At 36.9% G+C, this 16960-nt stretch overlaps 1 protein-coding gene across 1 annotated transcript in view; it reads right to left on the bottom strand.

Moving 5' to 3' along the window:
• The window catches only part of robo3 (roundabout, axon guidance receptor, homolog 3 (Drosophila)), a 167468-nt gene that overhangs the window by 28563 nt on the left and 121945 nt on the right, over window positions 1–16960 (bottom strand). The window contains exons 3-7 of the mRNA XM_048180757.1: window positions 13443–13600; window positions 10212–10332; window positions 9984–10122; window positions 8698–8825; window positions 917–1041 (exon numbers count right to left, since the gene is read on the bottom strand). Of these exons, the coding sequence (XP_048036714.1) occupies window positions 917–1041; window positions 8698–8825; window positions 9984–10122; window positions 10212–10332; window positions 13443–13600 (671 nt within the window). The remainder of the gene's footprint in view (window positions 1–916; window positions 1042–8697; window positions 8826–9983; window positions 10123–10211; window positions 10333–13442; window positions 13601–16960) is intronic.

Consider the following 16960-nt stretch of genomic DNA (forward strand, 5'->3'; position numbering starts at 1 on the left):
ACACGCCTAGAGAGAGAATGCACATTTCATTCGGATTAGGCTACATAATCAGAGTAGCCTATTTCTTTTCGTTTTTAGATATTTCAAGATTTCTATAGATGTCTGCGAGGCAAGCAGCCTATACGCTGAATTTCGGTTCTGTAGCCTGTAAGACGCGCTCCCCACGCCTGCCATGATTATATTGTCTGCTATATTTGCTTCTTATTTATTAAATCCAGGCAACTGGTTGATGAAACACTGATTAAAATTAAGATACAATTTTTACAAAACGAAATTCACTTTAATGAAAGGCTTTCTACAAAACATAACTTAATGAAGTGGTCAAAATCGTGTCTGACCCACTCTATGCCTCCCGATATACTGCGCATCTTATGATGCATCTTACTCATGCTGTTCACTTTTCATAATCAAGTAAATGAATTTAAAACATAACATAGGACTATTTAAACATAAATATGAAACTACATTTTCTTTAATGGCTACCAACACGTATTGTACAGTACAGAGAAATTTCATAAGCAAGAGCGGATCATGAGTCACGAGTCGGATCAAGAATAATTTATTCTTAGACTTATATTTAATATTGGGGGCATTCAAGTTATTTGACATATATATATATATATATATATATTTATATATATATATAATTTTTTTTTTTTTAAGTAACGCAATAGTTACTTTCCCTGGTAATTAGTTACTTTTATAAAGATGTAACTCAGTTATTATTTGTGAGAAGTAACTAGTAACTAGAACTAATTACTTTTTTAAAGTAACGTGCCCAACACTGCTGGTCACTACCCAGGAGATGGCCTTCCTTTAAAGAAGTACCATGAAAGTATTCGGCAGATACCTTGATATGTTTTGACACTGACTGTAAGGGTTCCCCGGTGTGCATGTGTGTATTGTTGTCTCTTACCTGACTGCCTTCTTTCTGCCAGAACACAGCGGGAGGGGGATTTCCCTTCGTTCCACAAAGAAAGGTGACAGTACGGCCTTGGGCAGAGATCTGATCCCGCGGACGCACCACGATCTGAGGAGGAACTGAAAGAGAGAAAAGAAACTTATGAAGCTTTATAGCCACACAGAACAAATCAAGACCCTATAGACTCTATATGAGCTTCTAGAACATTCGGCTGTCTCCAAGTTGAGATTATCCTAGAGTTACACCGTCTGGCAGTTTTGTTTAGTCTATACTTGAGTTTCCCAAGGAGATGAACAGTGTGTGTTAGTACTGCATGCCGGTGGTACACAGTTAAGCTGTCATAGCTGATATTGTACATGGTGCCACATTCTGGTACTAGTGCTGCAAAAGAAGATAAGGTTAGTGTAGAGTGTCTACCATGTAAACAGCACTCTGAGCTATAAAATCTGTTTAAACAATGTCAAAGTTCATACTATATTTAGCTGAAAATATGCAACACAAAACCAACACTCACACCTTTCCATAAACAATTTGGGTTTGCTCTGACCAAAACTAATCCACATCAATTAAGTCATATTTCAGTACTGTTTTGACAAACCAGTGCTTTTGAAAACTCAAGTAGGGCTATAACCAAATGCATATAATGTCTGAAGGCAGAGGTTTCAGGGTTAGTCTTTCTGAACAGAAAGAGATGGATTTAAAGAGCTTAATTATTATGGAAGTCTTTTCTCTTCTGTGCCCGCAGAGGTACTTTAAAGCACAAGATAGCACATCTGATGCAGTGCTGAAGAGCCCTTATCTTGTGGGGGATGTACAGGCGTATCAAGAGCAAATATACATTTATATATTAGTAATCTGGCTCTTTCGACTAATGTACATTTTCTGTCCACTAATGAGGGTCTGGATATAAACGAGGACCTCTCAAACTCCCAAGAGCATCATTGGGTGGCCAATGGGTTCATCTCATCTATCTCTCAGTGGATCCATTCTTCCATTTCGTTCACTTTCTCTCTCGCAATCTCTTTGATGAGACCTTGTTGGCTTTCTTTCTGCTGCGGCTGCTTGGTTCTTGCTCTTAGTGTGAGTTTGATCAATGGATGTTCGTGATGGATGCTAATCTGCTGGTTTTATCTGCCCTGCAGCCATCTTTCTAGCCAGCAACATCACAAGCATTGAACAGTTTCTACCCAGACCAAACACAGTATTTTCAGTGAATTTTCCTGTACATCAGGCTACAAATGCTTGTCAAGTTAAACAACTTTGCTCTAAACATTTATTTTTAGTTTCGTTCTGTATAGCTGTTTTCATACACAAGAATGTTGCTCATGCGAACGGCCTCTAAGTAATGTGCCTGAACAGGGTCAGATGAACCCAAAAAAGTTATGACTTTTTAGTTGCCTAGTTGTACTCAAAAAATATGTGTTTTACATATTATGGATGCATGGATGGAAGGTAGACAGATTTACAGACAGACAGACAGACATATTTGACACAGGACTAAGACTAAATAAAAAAAAAAAAAAAGGTGATAAAATTAATACTAGAACAAACACCCATATTAGTAGAGGATGCTGCGTGATAGACAGGGTTTGGAATTTTAGCAACGAGGGTGGAATATAAACTAAACTGATGATCGGCCTTCATGTGTCTGAGCTCGGCTGGGGCTGATGGGTATTGATTATTTCCGTGCTATTGCCCTTTATCAGGCGCTTGTGAATGTGCAACGCTGTCACCTTTAACCTTCACCGGCTAATTGATTTCTCATCCTCCTTCCTACTCCTGTGCAATTTGTTTCTTACGTTTCACACACGATTAGAGTGACGCGTCAGCTCTGACAACACGCATTTATACTCAGGAAGGGCTTTCTCCTTTAGCTCACCTCAAATTTTCCACTAATTCATCAAGCCGAAGGGCTGATAGCATTTGCACCTTCTCTACTAATGCAACTAACAAACTGCACTCTATTTGTCTCACAATTTACCTCAATCACTCTCTTATTTCACCCCACCACTTGCTTAGCCTCTCCTTTTTCTATTTCTTTTTGTCTCTTTCATTACAAAAGTCAAATACAATCCAAAAGATGCAATCAATGCAGCTGTCTCAGATCAATTTCCCGATTATATCCCTGCCTGCCTGCTGGCTTTTCTTGTAGACTCTGTCGTGGAGCGTAGGCTGCATCACAGCTTGGAGGCGACAGGCATGCTGAAACAGAACAAGGCCCAATAGGGAGCCTGACCACAGGGGTCATAAGGTTGCTGTCCAGAGGTCAAGCAGAAGCCATATCACTGACCCTAGAGGTCAAATCTGAAACATCCCTTGCCACTATAATTTGGGACCCTAGTCTAGAGAGACTTCAAAGCAAACTGGAGAGGTAATGACACCAATTTCCCAATTTGCCTTCCAGTATTGACTGTATTTCTCACCTGGGCTGATGCAAGGACTGAAATATTGACTTAATGGTATGTAATATCATGAATTTTATGATTCTTCTCTTTAAATATAAGTGGAAAATCTCTGAATTTCTGTCAGAGAAACTAAAAAAAAGGAGAGAGAAGGATATTACTGAAACACACATACTGTCTCAAGGGATTTTACTCTAAAAATATGACTTAACAATGTAGCAGCAAGCGGTGAATGCGACTAAGAAAATGTGCCCTAGGCTGTGATAAATAATTACCAGTTAAAACAACATTACAGAAACAGCATGGAGTTTTGCGAAAGGAGAGAATGGAGGTGTCACATACATGCTAATGTGGTATGACAGGGAGAAGATTTAAGAAAGGATTTAAAATATACATAATACCTCTACTACCAACAAACATGCCACGCTTTTAAAAGACAAATCAAACGGATAAGAATGCCAAGTCTTTGAAATATGGGCCAAATAAATTAAGATATTTGTTTAGCTATCTGTTTAGATGTGTCTTTCTGGACATCATTTTTTTAAATATCAGAAATTGCACAAATAATAACATTAAAAACATTAATATTTAATATTAATATACTACTACTACTATTCTATTAATACTAATAATAATAATATAATTTTAAATATATTATTAATATCAAATTATTAGGGATACACATTAATTTCTATTCTAAAGTTAAACATAACAGCTCAGCCATAAAATCAACTACAACTATTCCAAGTTATAGATAGAATGCCATCTGTTAAGATATCTATAAGTCTTTCTGGACATCTTTTCCACGAAATATCACAGATGGTGTATCTGATGGAATAGCAGTAGACAGAGCTGTGAAGGTGCCAGGCTGGCTGGCTGGTTAGTGACAGGTCAAAAGTGTCAACCGCCCAAATAGAGTAAACAAAAGTGCTGAAAGCTAAAAATTATTCATGGAACTTTGTTTCCTCCCAAGTTAGTCCACAACACGTGCAAGTATCCAACACCTTCACGCTCCCTCTGGGAAGGTTAGTGGTTAGTGAATACACAGCCACAAACTCGTATGCAGATACACCGCCAACAAAACGTGTCTTCAAACATCACATCTATCCCCAGAGGGACTCGCAATGACAGGCAGTTGTCAGCGTTGAACAGTGATGCAGACAGAAAGTGTGGAAGGGCCATGCTTCAGTGCTCAGCGCCGCAATTAAAACCCCCTACATGCAATTAATACAGTCTTCAGAGTGTAACCGATTAAACGCTTTACAGCATTGCAGGTTATCTACACCAATACAGGGCATATGTTTACAATGCCTAGCTGAGCAGCTGTTTCTGTCCAGCAATACCTGCCAAATTCATAAGCTGTATATTTACTGCATAATCAAAACGAGAGCGTAATCTGCATAAATGCGGTTTTTCAGAGAGCTAGTGCTGTTTTTTAAATACTCCCCCCTTGAGGATACAGTAATATGCATGGGCTAGGATCAGTCGTGTCAGAGTTTAGAATAGGATACACATTTTTTAGGACAGCTTAAAATGAGTTGGAGAGGCGCCCTAGTGCAGCAGGAATCCATGGGTTTATATCATATTTATTGTCTCAGCTTAGACATGCTAATGAAGAGGGCAGTTGAGGAAACATGCCGTGGATTATTTCTTGATGCTTTGCGAATGATGAAACCAATCCGTCATCTTTAGTGGATAGAAGACAGAATCTCTTCCTGTTTCTCCCTTGCAAGTCTGACTAATCTAACCCAGTGTGTATTAAATGTCTGGCTTTTCCTCTGAATACAGAGAGTCTTGACACACTTATCTAGCTTAGAAGTCTAAAATGAAGTTAATTTTATAGCTATGCTACAAATCCCAAAATCTAGCTTTTCACTGTCTATATCTACTTTTTAAGACTGTGGAAAACAAGTTGATTGCAATAGAGTCTGACAGTAGCATGTTGCTAAGCTAAAAACATGATATTCTAATTAGATAAACTATTTTGGACTGATACTTTCCAGTACTGAATAAAATATACTTTATGAAAAGACTAATTGCATCGCATTCTGGGATTGCCATGTATACCATCCAGAAGTTTGGGGTCAGTATTTTTTTTTTAAAGGAATCAATACTTTAAGCAAGGACACATTAACTTGATGAGACTTCTTTCACAAACTATTAAAATCTTACCGACCCTAAACATGAATGGTATATGTGAGATACTGCTTAGATTGTGAACAAAACAAGATCTTGCAAAGCTGCTTCTTACCTGCATGGAAGAAAAATCACTTCAATATCTCAATTGTATCTCAACAAATTGAGATTTGTGCATAAATCTTCAGCATATCAGAATTTCTCTCTAACAAAAAGACCAAAACCCGCCGGTTTCACAGACAAGGCTTAAGCTAGTCTAAAATGCATGTTTGAGCTGTTTTAACTGAAAGCAACTTGCACTGAAAGATCTTAAAATATGTCAATGCCGTTGTTTTGTCTTAAGATGCACACCAGTAATGTTTTTTTCTAGGGCAAGTTTATAAAAGCTACTTAAATGCCCTAATTGAACTAAAGCCTAATCGTCTAAGCCCTGTCTGTGAAACTGGGCCTTTTAATCTTCTAAAAAAGATTTTTATTTTATCAAATTCTTCCCAAAATCTTCCTAGAGATGGAAATAACTGAGATTTCCCCTGATGACAAACCTCTGAGTGATACAATTTTCATTTAGGTACTGTTTGCAACATTGACTTCTGTGCCTAAAAATGTTGCCTAGGTGGGCAGCTCAACAGATCTTGGAACAGAGCTAAGATATCCTTTGTTAGGCTAAAAAAAATACACCAAAAACAGTTTGAGCAGCTCTGAAAGTACTCCCAAACTTTCAATTAAATGTATCTCATCCAAGACACATATAACAAAGTAGAAAAAAGTACCAAAGACCCATGTTGGGTTGTATGAAAACTACCCCCCTGCAGAGGACGGTTTCTTTTACCCCCTTAAAATGAAGCAGAACGCCCTTGCTTCCCTCTGAAAACATTCTTTTATTCTGCCTGTCTTTCTGTCTGTCGGTCGGTCTGTCTGAATATCACTGAAGTGCTCTGTCAGCATCAGATATAGTCGTTCCACTTGTTTTCCTTGACAGAAATAACATATCTGGAAATTACTTCTCGGTCACATGTACTTCTCATTGTGCCTTAAGTTAAATACAGTTCTTGAAAGAAAAACAAAGCAAACTGTATAAAATTCAAGTTCTAAAAAAGGCGAAAGTGTTAGTATTTATTTTATGCTATTTATGAACACGTTTAAGGGTAAAACGATTGTAGGCTTGGTGACTCCGCAAGGCTTCAAAGCCAAAACCAATGGGTTTCTGCTGACAATATAGAGTTGTTCTAACTGACTGACTGGGCCACACTGTACAAAACCATTGTGGGGAAAAAATTGGTTCCAAAACCCTCAGATCTTCTAGAACTCACATCCACTGAATTATTATGGGCACTGCAGCAGCAATGATCAAGCTCTGAAGCTGAGGTCTTCTCTTTCAATGTCTTTGTATGTAATGTGATCACGCTATTCTCACAGAGGTCACTCGTGTGCTGGGCTAGACAATGACCTTTAGTAATTCTCCTCAGTAAAGGACATCCAACACTTCAAAAAGCCTCTGAAGTTCAAATACCTGCATTTTCTATGTCGGATTTAACAGTGAAACCCAGTGTTACTGCTCTGCATATCTGAATTAATGAGCTGGACTAGAATAGTCACTCATTACTTCTGTATGTAGAGGGGTAGTTCATCCAAAAATCATTTCAAACCTGTCTGACTTTCTTTGTTCTGTGAAACACAAAAGAAGATATTTTAAAAAACATCTCAGAGTTTTTGTGTTCAAACAATGAAAGTCATTTGGGTTCAGTGTTATTTTGGACCCCACTGACTTTTGACAAAAACGGTTGAAACATTCTTTGAAATACAGTTCTGCAGAAGAATGAATGCCATACAGGTTTTGAATTTTATTAGGGTGAATAAATGGCAGAATGTTTTTAAATTTGTAAACAATCCCTTTAAGAGGAAACTGAAAAGAAATGACAATAAGGAAAAGACATTATGCAGAAGTGAATGGCCAGCGCCGGGTCTTAACCCTGTCCATACCAATCACAGCCTCCAAAACATGTGAAACACACCCACACGCATGCAGAGAAATGAAATGGAATGGTACTTACGAGATGGGCCCACTTTAATGGAGGAGAGGATGGAGAGAGAAACAAAAAAAATTGATAAAAATGAGATGAGTGGACTGGAAAGTTGGATTTTGTTTTGTATTTAGAACATGAAAGAAATTAATAAAATAAGTGATTAATGAAACAAGTGGGATGAAACAACAATGGGCGGCAGTTATAGGAAGAAGAGGAGATGAGGAGGAAGTGATGAGAGAAACTCTAAATTAATGTTTCATTCATGTCATGTTGGAATTACCATAATTACAAGAGGACTCTGAGCTGTTGACATCCTTGGACTCACAAAAATATTTGTTTCTATGACAACACTCATAACACCAAAATGTTTTTGCACTTTTGTGGTTTATAAAACACTTCATATTTAAATATATTAATATAATACTCACTAAAAACACTTAAATTCATTATAATATCACTATATTAATATAGCTTTTGTTTTTATTTCTAAAAGTGCACACTAAGCAACACTAGTTATGATTAAATTATACACAAGCACAGCCAGCCATTTTGGTTGTTTCTGCATGATACTAGAATAATCAAATTGGTCAGAAAAACAAACTAGTAATTCAGTTTTGAATCTGAAAACATAACTATGCTAATTCCAACATGACGCAAACTAAAGGAATAAACTCGTTCTAAAACGTGTTGTAGATTTCTTGTGTCTGACAGTAAAGCCTACAATGTTTATACAAAGCAGTACTAATAATATTTCGGTTTCACTCACACGTTGAATCATCTTCCATCAGCTGTCCGGTGAAATCATTCACAGCAAGTGTGCTGCTATAAACATCTATTAAGTGTGTGGAATATTCTTAATGCGTGCATGTTCCCAAGCCCACAGTCATGTTTTATGAAGCAAGATGTGCCTCTAACCAGATGGAATTATGTTAATTGCATCTGGCAGCTTTAAATAAATGGCTGTTGCCATACTTCACTCCTGTAATCAGCAAAATGCAAGGCCAGCACGTGTGAGAGTGTGCGGGCTTCGGTTAATAAAATTCAGACTCGGTTGAGTGTGTGTGAGAAAGATGCTAAAGTCAGAGGGAAGAATATAATAGAATTATTGTCAAATCCGTCAGATGTGCTGCTGTGTGGACGTGTATGCGTGTGTGTTTGAGAGAGTTACTGAGCTAAGCAGCATTTGTGCATCTGCACAGTTGTTGTAACTCACCGTGGACCTGAAGTGTTCCGGATGCTTCGGCTTTGCCCACGCTGTTCTCAGATAAACAGGTGTACGAGCCCTCATCTTCAGCCTTCACCTGAGTAAGACGCAGGCTGTTGTCGGCACGAATCTCAAACCTGCCAGGAAACACACACACACACAACAGAGTTACTCTGTAATTTGTCTATAAACTGAGAACCACTGTTCTCTGCCAGCTGTATCAGCAAAGCTTCGCTACAGTGGATTTTAACGCCGTAATGCTTCAGTGTGATTAACATCTGCTGCTAACAGCGTTCAAGGAGTTTTGAACTAATATATAGCAGAATTTGCTAGAATAATTATATTATATTATACTATAATTATATTATATTATAATTATAATATATATAATTGAATAATTTCAATTGTGAAACAATATAAAAATATATTTAAGTAATAATTTAATACATTTTTAATAATAATAGTACAATTTTACTACTACTACAACCACCACCACCACCACCACCACTACTACTACTAATAATAATAATAATGTTATTAAATATATAAATTAGTGCTGTCAAACGATTAATCGCATCCAAAATGAAAGTTTGTGTTTACATAATATATATGTGTGTGGGTGTACTGTGTATATTTATTATGTATATATAAATACACACACATACAAGCATATTTTATGAAATATTTACATGTATACTATATATATATATATATATATATATATATATATATATATATATATATATATATATATATATATATAAGTATACATGTATATATATTTATATATAATTTATATTATATATAAATATAATAGATTTTTGTTAAATATATTCATGCATGTGTGTATTTATATAAGCATAATAAATATACACAGTACACACATATTATATAAACACAAACGTTTATTTTGGATGCGATTAATCATAATTAATAGTTTGACAGCACTAATATAAATGTAATTTTATTGATTAAAAAAATAAATAAATAAATAATAAAAAAAAAAAAAAAAAAAAAAAAATAATAATATATATATATATATATATATATATACACACACACACACACACACACATTATGTATATACTGTATGTATTAATATTTTAAAATTACATTTTTTTATCAAAATTATTATTAAATGTGTGTTAAAAATGTATGTTTATTATTATTCATTAAAATGTATTATGATATAAAAAAAATTAATACATTTTTTAAAATAATTAATCAATTAATTCATTTTCATCTTTAATCATATTGCTAATGCCACCATTTTATTCCATGCATTTAAGTCTCACCTTCCCCGAGGCAGTTCTCCTTCCTCTTTCCTCCAGCGTATGGTGGGAGTGGGGTCTCCCTGAACCTCACACTGGAAGTCCACGGTGTCATCAGCGAGGACCACCTGATTTACAGGTCTGCGTACAAACATGGGCCGCTCTACAGGAGAAAGAGATTCACAAAGACACCAGTGTAAGAGAGAGAGAGAGAAAATGAAAGATAGATTAAAAAAAGAACTACAAACCTACCAAACACTACAAGCTCAGCAGGGTCGCTGTCCTTCTCTCCAACCATATTAGTGCCGACACACACATACATTCCTGCATCGCTCTTTCGTGTATTAGAGATCATCAGCTTCCCTCCACGGATCTGTAAGAAAAAGAACACCAAGATCTGTCAGGGGTATGCATTTATAAAACATCTAAGGGAAAAAGACACTAAAAACTGAGTTGGTCCCCATTGGAAGCCAAACATGCTGTGATGTTTTATGAAAATGGTGTCTGGGCTCTGGAAAACCATGTAATAATACTAAAGCAAAGTGAGTTTGGTTGTTTATGAAACACTTCACACAAAGAGGACGGCCAAACTGATACGTTTAGTAAAAGCACTGTAATAGCCCATTTAGTCGAGTGGCTGATAAGAGAGTCATAGGAACGACCATGACAGAGAGACAGACAAATAAAAGGTCAGTGTTTTAATGTTGAGAGAGAGAGAGAGAGAGAGAGAGAGAGAGAGAGAGAAAGAGAGACAGAGAGAGAGAAAAGATAAATTCCTATTTGTTAGCTGTTTGTCTGAGTTATTAAGAAAAATGTCCTCGGTGAACTTACAAAATGTTCACAAATGCATATGCTTTTATTTCTATTTCAAATCAATTTGTTTGAATGCTTTGGCAATATTATATGGAAAGAAATATAAATAAAGTCATACAGAGTCACAGTGCCAACAGAAAGTCATCATACCCTGTGAAAATCTTTACCTTTTGTCACATTATAACCCTCATCATCAAAGTGAAAATAAAATTTTAAAACATTCTGGAGGATTATTAAAAATTGAAAAACTAGAATAACATTGTTGGAAAAGTCATCAGTCCTCTGATTTAATACTTCGTAGAGCCACCTTTTGCTTTAATTACAACCATTAATCTTGTTGGATATGTCTGTACTAGCTTTGCACACCTAGATTGGGGAGTATTTGTTATTGGTTCAACGGATCACAAAACTCACGGTTCGGATCATATCACGGTTATTATGTCACGGATCTGATCATTTTTTGAATCCGCAGAAAAAAAAAATGGGGGGTGGGGGGTATGACAGCAGAAACTACCAGCCTAACTAATACATTATTAAAGGCAAGTGAACAGACTGTAAAAAGAACAAATACTGTACACCAATTACAAGCATAGATAAATTCAACATAAAGTTACAAATAAACTATAAGCTCTAACTGTAGTATTAATTTTTGTTTACAGAAATGTAATAATTAAATGTAAAATGACACTGTTCACTGTATACATTTAATATAGATTAATCTTTGTTAAAGCTGTGTTTTGTTGTTTGATTTACATGACAGACAACAGCAGGTATTTATAGGTTGCTGTCACTTTAAGAGTAAGACCCCATGCCACGCACACATCTGATAGATACACATCCAAATTCTCACCTCGTTCAATTAAGACATAACCGAATGTGTTTACGAGAATACTTTCTGAGAGGGGTATTTTGACTGACATAATGCATCTATGTGTCCATCCAAGTTTATTGAGGTCGCGAAAGAGAAATCAATTTGGAATTCGTGAGCTATCTGAAACGCGCCTCTCTCTCTCTCTCTTTCTGTGTGCGCATGAGCCTTGTATGTATGTGCGTCTGTGCACACCAATAACAGCATGGCGTGCAATACCGAAATCCTCTTTTGCCTCTTCTAGCGCTGGAATGGGTTTATATCTATTTAATGTGTGAATTAGCAATACAAAACACGTGCAAATAATAACCTTTCACTCGCGGTTAAACTTACAATTGATCCACGAATCACACGCGTGTCGAACCGTGGGGCTTGGTCCGTATGGATCACGGTTCAACAACAATCCGTTTAACCACTAGTGTTTGCCCATTCTTCCTTGCAGAATTGCTCAACTTCAGTCAAATTTCTGTAGTGAGTGGCAAAGGACTGCTCTCTTCAAATCCATACACAGATTTTGCAAGGAATTTAAGTCTGACTTGGCCACTCAAGGACATTCACCTTCTCATCGTTAAAGGGATAGTTCACCCAAAAATGAAAATTTGATGTTTATCTGCATATACAGATTTTGCAAGGAATTTAAGTTCAGGGCTCTGACTTGGCCACTCAAGGACATTCACCTTCTTATCGTTAAAGGCCCCGATATACTTCAAACAAAATCGAAGAACAAACTGATGTGACGTCATTTCGAACAAAAACAGGCCAAAACGAAGTTCGTTTGGAGTTTGCTTTGGAAGTTCGAAACAGCTTTCTGGAAAAGTTCGCTTCGGCTGGTAAATATTTCCCAGTTCATTTCTCCTCTCGAGTCCATGGAAGTCAGACGTCTGCGAGTGAAAACATGAACACTGCAGAGCTGCTTTATAGCAAAAAACAAAGTTGTACTTCTGATGAAATGAGAGACTGACACTGTTTTTCATGTTTAATACGGTAAAGCTGCTTGATTTTAAACAATCTATTTTATAAAGTGTTATAATATAAAAACGACGTGACTTTACACAGAGCTTGCACAAACAAACACATCCATATTGTCATGACCAGATGCTTTTCTAATGCTTTATTAAAAAATCCTTAATAGTTTCTCAATTTTGTTGTGTTTATTTTGTTACTGAGAGGAAAGCACGCAACATTTTTACATATTCATCTAACCGTTGCTCTCAGCAGTGTGGGCGATGTCAGATGTTCGATTACAGTACATCGCTGCTCACATATTTAGAACTTCGTTTTACCCCTAAACGAAGAACGAAAAAGAACTTCGCTTGAAGTATATCGGGGCCTTAAGCCATTGTTCTTTTGGCTGTATGTTTAGGATCATTGTTGTGTTGGAAGGTGAATGACCTGCCCATCTTCAGCTGTCTAGCAGAAGGACACAGGTTTTCCTCAAGAATTTGGATGTACCAGGCAGCAAACACTTTCCCTTCAATCCTGGCCAACAGCCCATTCCCAGCTAAAGAGAAACATCCCCACAACATAATGCTGCCAACAACATGTTTCACAGTAGGTATGATGTGTTTTGGGTGGTGTGCTGTGTTTGCTTCTCACCAAACTATGTAAAAACTACCAAGCTACTCAGCAAACACAGCATACCACCCAATTGATTTGTTGCTCAATAAACATTTGTTATTTTCAATCTTGAAAATAGTTGTGCTGCTTTGTAATACTTTTTTCAGGACTCTTTGATGAATAGAAAGTTCAGAAATGTATATTTTTTTTTTTTAAAAAGAAAGAACACATGAAAGGACATTCACCGTTATTCTCTCATCCTTGTCGTTCACTTTCACATTGTTCCTCTTCCAGGAGATAGTGGGCTCTGGGTGGCCTCGTGGAGGGATGCACTCCATCACTGCTGGCTCCCCTGCTGCCACAACCACATCACTGGGAGTCTGTCGAAAATCATCCCGGAGAACTGAAGAAACAGGAAAAAAAGACGAAAATGATCAGCAACTGGGAATGGGGACCACAATAGATTTAATAACTCCACAAACAGCTGCACTTATTGTGTTATGTAGCAACATTTGGGGATATTATTTTTTTGCTATGCAATCACTTTGTTAGCTGGTTATCCTGGTTTAATTTGTTTGCAATGTTGTCCTGTTCCCCCTCTCCCTCTGGTCTTAATTTGCTCACTGTCCATGTCGGCCTAATAAATAATGCATTGTTTCCTCTAACACATGACTATAAATAATTAAATCAGTTAGACACTGGCAAATCCACCTTTTTTTTGTTACTGATAATGGCAATAAACAGAAAAATATAACTGACACCAAAATGAAGTTGTGTGCAAAACACAAACAAAGCACACGCAAACACAAATTTGGCAACACAAGCAATAAACACAAGCACAAATATCCTTCAATCGACCTTCCTGCACCTTTAGGGCTGATGAAATCAGTTCCCCTCTCAATCTGGATTTCCATTTTATTGCCATTTATCAGATTCCATAGTGCCAGCACAGCCAATACTTTAATCTGACCAGTGCTCTATCAACTGCACGTTTCCAATTGGTGTTTGTGGCCCAGAGCGAAAGGTTTGGTCAGATAGAGTGTATGAAATGGAAGGCTTTCGATATTGCGCTGGATCAGATCCAAAAGTGAACCAAACTACAGCTCTCTCACTCAGAACACAATATCCAAAGCTCAGACAGCAAATAAATCCACTGAAATAAGAACCCGCTTTAGTCTGCAAGGCATGAGAGAGGGAATTTAAAAGTTCCCTTTATAGCCAAAGGGAACAGACTGAACTCGAACACTGAAACAGGCAGCAGACACTAAATAGTGCCTGAAGAAATTCTTCTTGCAAAATCCTGTTGTATTTTTTCCTTATCTTGATAAAACAGCAATTTCACCTTTCCTTTTTTCATTCACTAATAATTGCTTGCTGCTTATTCAGACAGAAAACCGTTTCATGTAAAATTTCAGTCAGCTTCACAACAGGAGAAATTTGTTCTCACTCTAATTCCTTGTTGATGAATTATTCTAAATGATGGGAGCGTGTGTCATAAGACATGCCCATCTCCATATAAGGGCATACAAAAACCTCAAGTACAAGGGTGCTCAAGGCCAACAGAAACACAAGGCATTTTTAATGGAACATATTTATGCAGAATCTATCCCATATGTATAATACATAATACGTTTTTTGTTGCTGTCTAACAAAAAATGATGTGATAAGACAGTCTATTTCTAATAGACACTTCCTTATTTCATTATTTCTTATTTCAGAGTAACTCTAGTTAAACTCTTAGTTTTTGTAAACGTACTTTCCCAAATAAGAATCTCTATCCCTACTGCCTAATTCGCTTTCTCTCTGACAGTGTCTCTCCTATCTGCCTCCTTTCTCAATCTGTCCTTTTCTCTTGACTGACCTGAACCTTTCCAAATTCTGTAATCCAACCAAACTGACAGAGGTCTGATAACAGTCTGAAAGCAGTCATTTCTCTCTCTTCCCATCCATCTCGTTCACGCTCTCTCTCACCCTCTTTCTCAGACCACTTCACAAAAAAGTTTAAGAGCTGAGAGAACTTTTTTGTTTTAGCTTAAACTGACAGATCAGAAGTGTTACACAAACTTTTTGAACACTTCCTAACATTAAGGCAGATTTCTAAAGCTGCGGAGGCTGAGCTTTTACTTCGTAATATGCACATCAAGCCCTAACGATGATTAATTAATTATAGAGATTAGAGAGATGATAGGGTAAAATTTTGCATATTAAAACAGTCCAAGTGGTGGAATTGATAATCCTTTCAAAACTCTTTCGGTCTCAATTCCAGACAGCACTAGAGGATTTTGTAGAGCTTCAGCAAAATTCACAAAAATCATTTTGTAACACTTAAAGCCATTGAAGTCAACATAAATAACATGTTTTTGTTGTTGTTGTTTTTAAATTAACATTTTGTGTGTGTATATACATATATATAACAAATTAAACAACGCTTTTTCAGTCCCACTGTCCTTCAAATTACCCCATTATACACTAGCATTTCAAGATAAATGCGTACGAGTGTTATGAATATGCTCTTAAATGCAAGACATTAGTTATATCTGTAAAAATCTATCATTGTCATGCACATAATAGATCGACGGCACCACAGTCAAGGTTTGCGGCTTGGGGACACCGGCTGTCCTTCAGCACCGCGAGCGTGTCAGTGAGAGTTTGATGCTATCTCAAGGTCCCTAATACCTCTCGATGAGCAGAGGAACCGGAGTGTTTCTGCGGCAGGTCCTCGAGATTAGAGTCACAAATCTTTAGAGGTTGCTATGGATCAATATAATGCAAGATTTATTATAGCCGAAACAGACTGAAATGCCACAGATGAACAAAAAACAGCCTGACACCAGCTGGAATTAAATTTTTGACTATTAATTATGGGTAAGATATAATTGGTGCATAGGATGCGTTTATGTGGGCGTAAGTGAATCACCGTGTACGCTTTGACTTTAGGATGGATAATGTACGGCCATTACATCTAAATTACTGCGTTAATGTCGCTACAGTGTCATCAGGGAAGGGCGGGAGAGTTCGGTTTGATGAATGAAGCTCTCCGCGCATGTGTGAATGAATATATATTGTTGATGAATCCCAAGCAGGACAACAGAACAGGCAGATATTAGCGTTAGCTATTTGGGCGCCCCTCTTTGCACCTCTAATGGATGTCTGTCAGCTGCTGCTGTTTTAATTTCCTTCCTTTCAAATGTATGCGATAGAGTGCCATCAAGCATGAATATACATTACACTTCATGAGGATGTCATGGTGAATGATGGAGGCTTTCCTGCTTGACAAACATGAGTATAATTGGATGTCTACTGATGTTGCATTTTAAAATAGGGAAAAACCAAAGCTAGTTGTGTCAATCACATTTTATTAAGCTATTTAAAGGTTCGCTCACTATTAACTAACAGGAGATATATTTGTGATCAAACATCAGTTAAATTCAATATTAACTGAATTAATATTTAGTATCAAACACACAAATATAGAATCTGAGTCCAGACCTTAAATTCAGTGAACGTCTTTGGGATGTGCTAGAGTAGACTTTACAGAGTGCTCACCTCTTGCATTGTTAATACAAGATCTTGACCAAAAACTGATGCACCTCTTAATGGAAATCAATGTTGTGATGTTATTTCCATCAAGAAGTGGATCCATTTTTGCTCAAGATCTTGTGATAACAATGCAAGAGTCTCCTCCAGCACATCCCAAAGACTTTCATTGAATTTTCACTGAATCTTGACATTGTCATCCTAGAATATGGTCATGATACAATTT

The sequence above is a fragment of the Megalobrama amblycephala genome, linkage group LG2 (assembly GCF_018812025.1).
Source record: "Megalobrama amblycephala isolate DHTTF-2021 linkage group LG2, ASM1881202v1, whole genome shotgun sequence".
Classification (NCBI taxonomy): Eukaryota; Metazoa; Chordata; class Actinopteri; order Cypriniformes; family Xenocyprididae; genus Megalobrama; species Megalobrama amblycephala.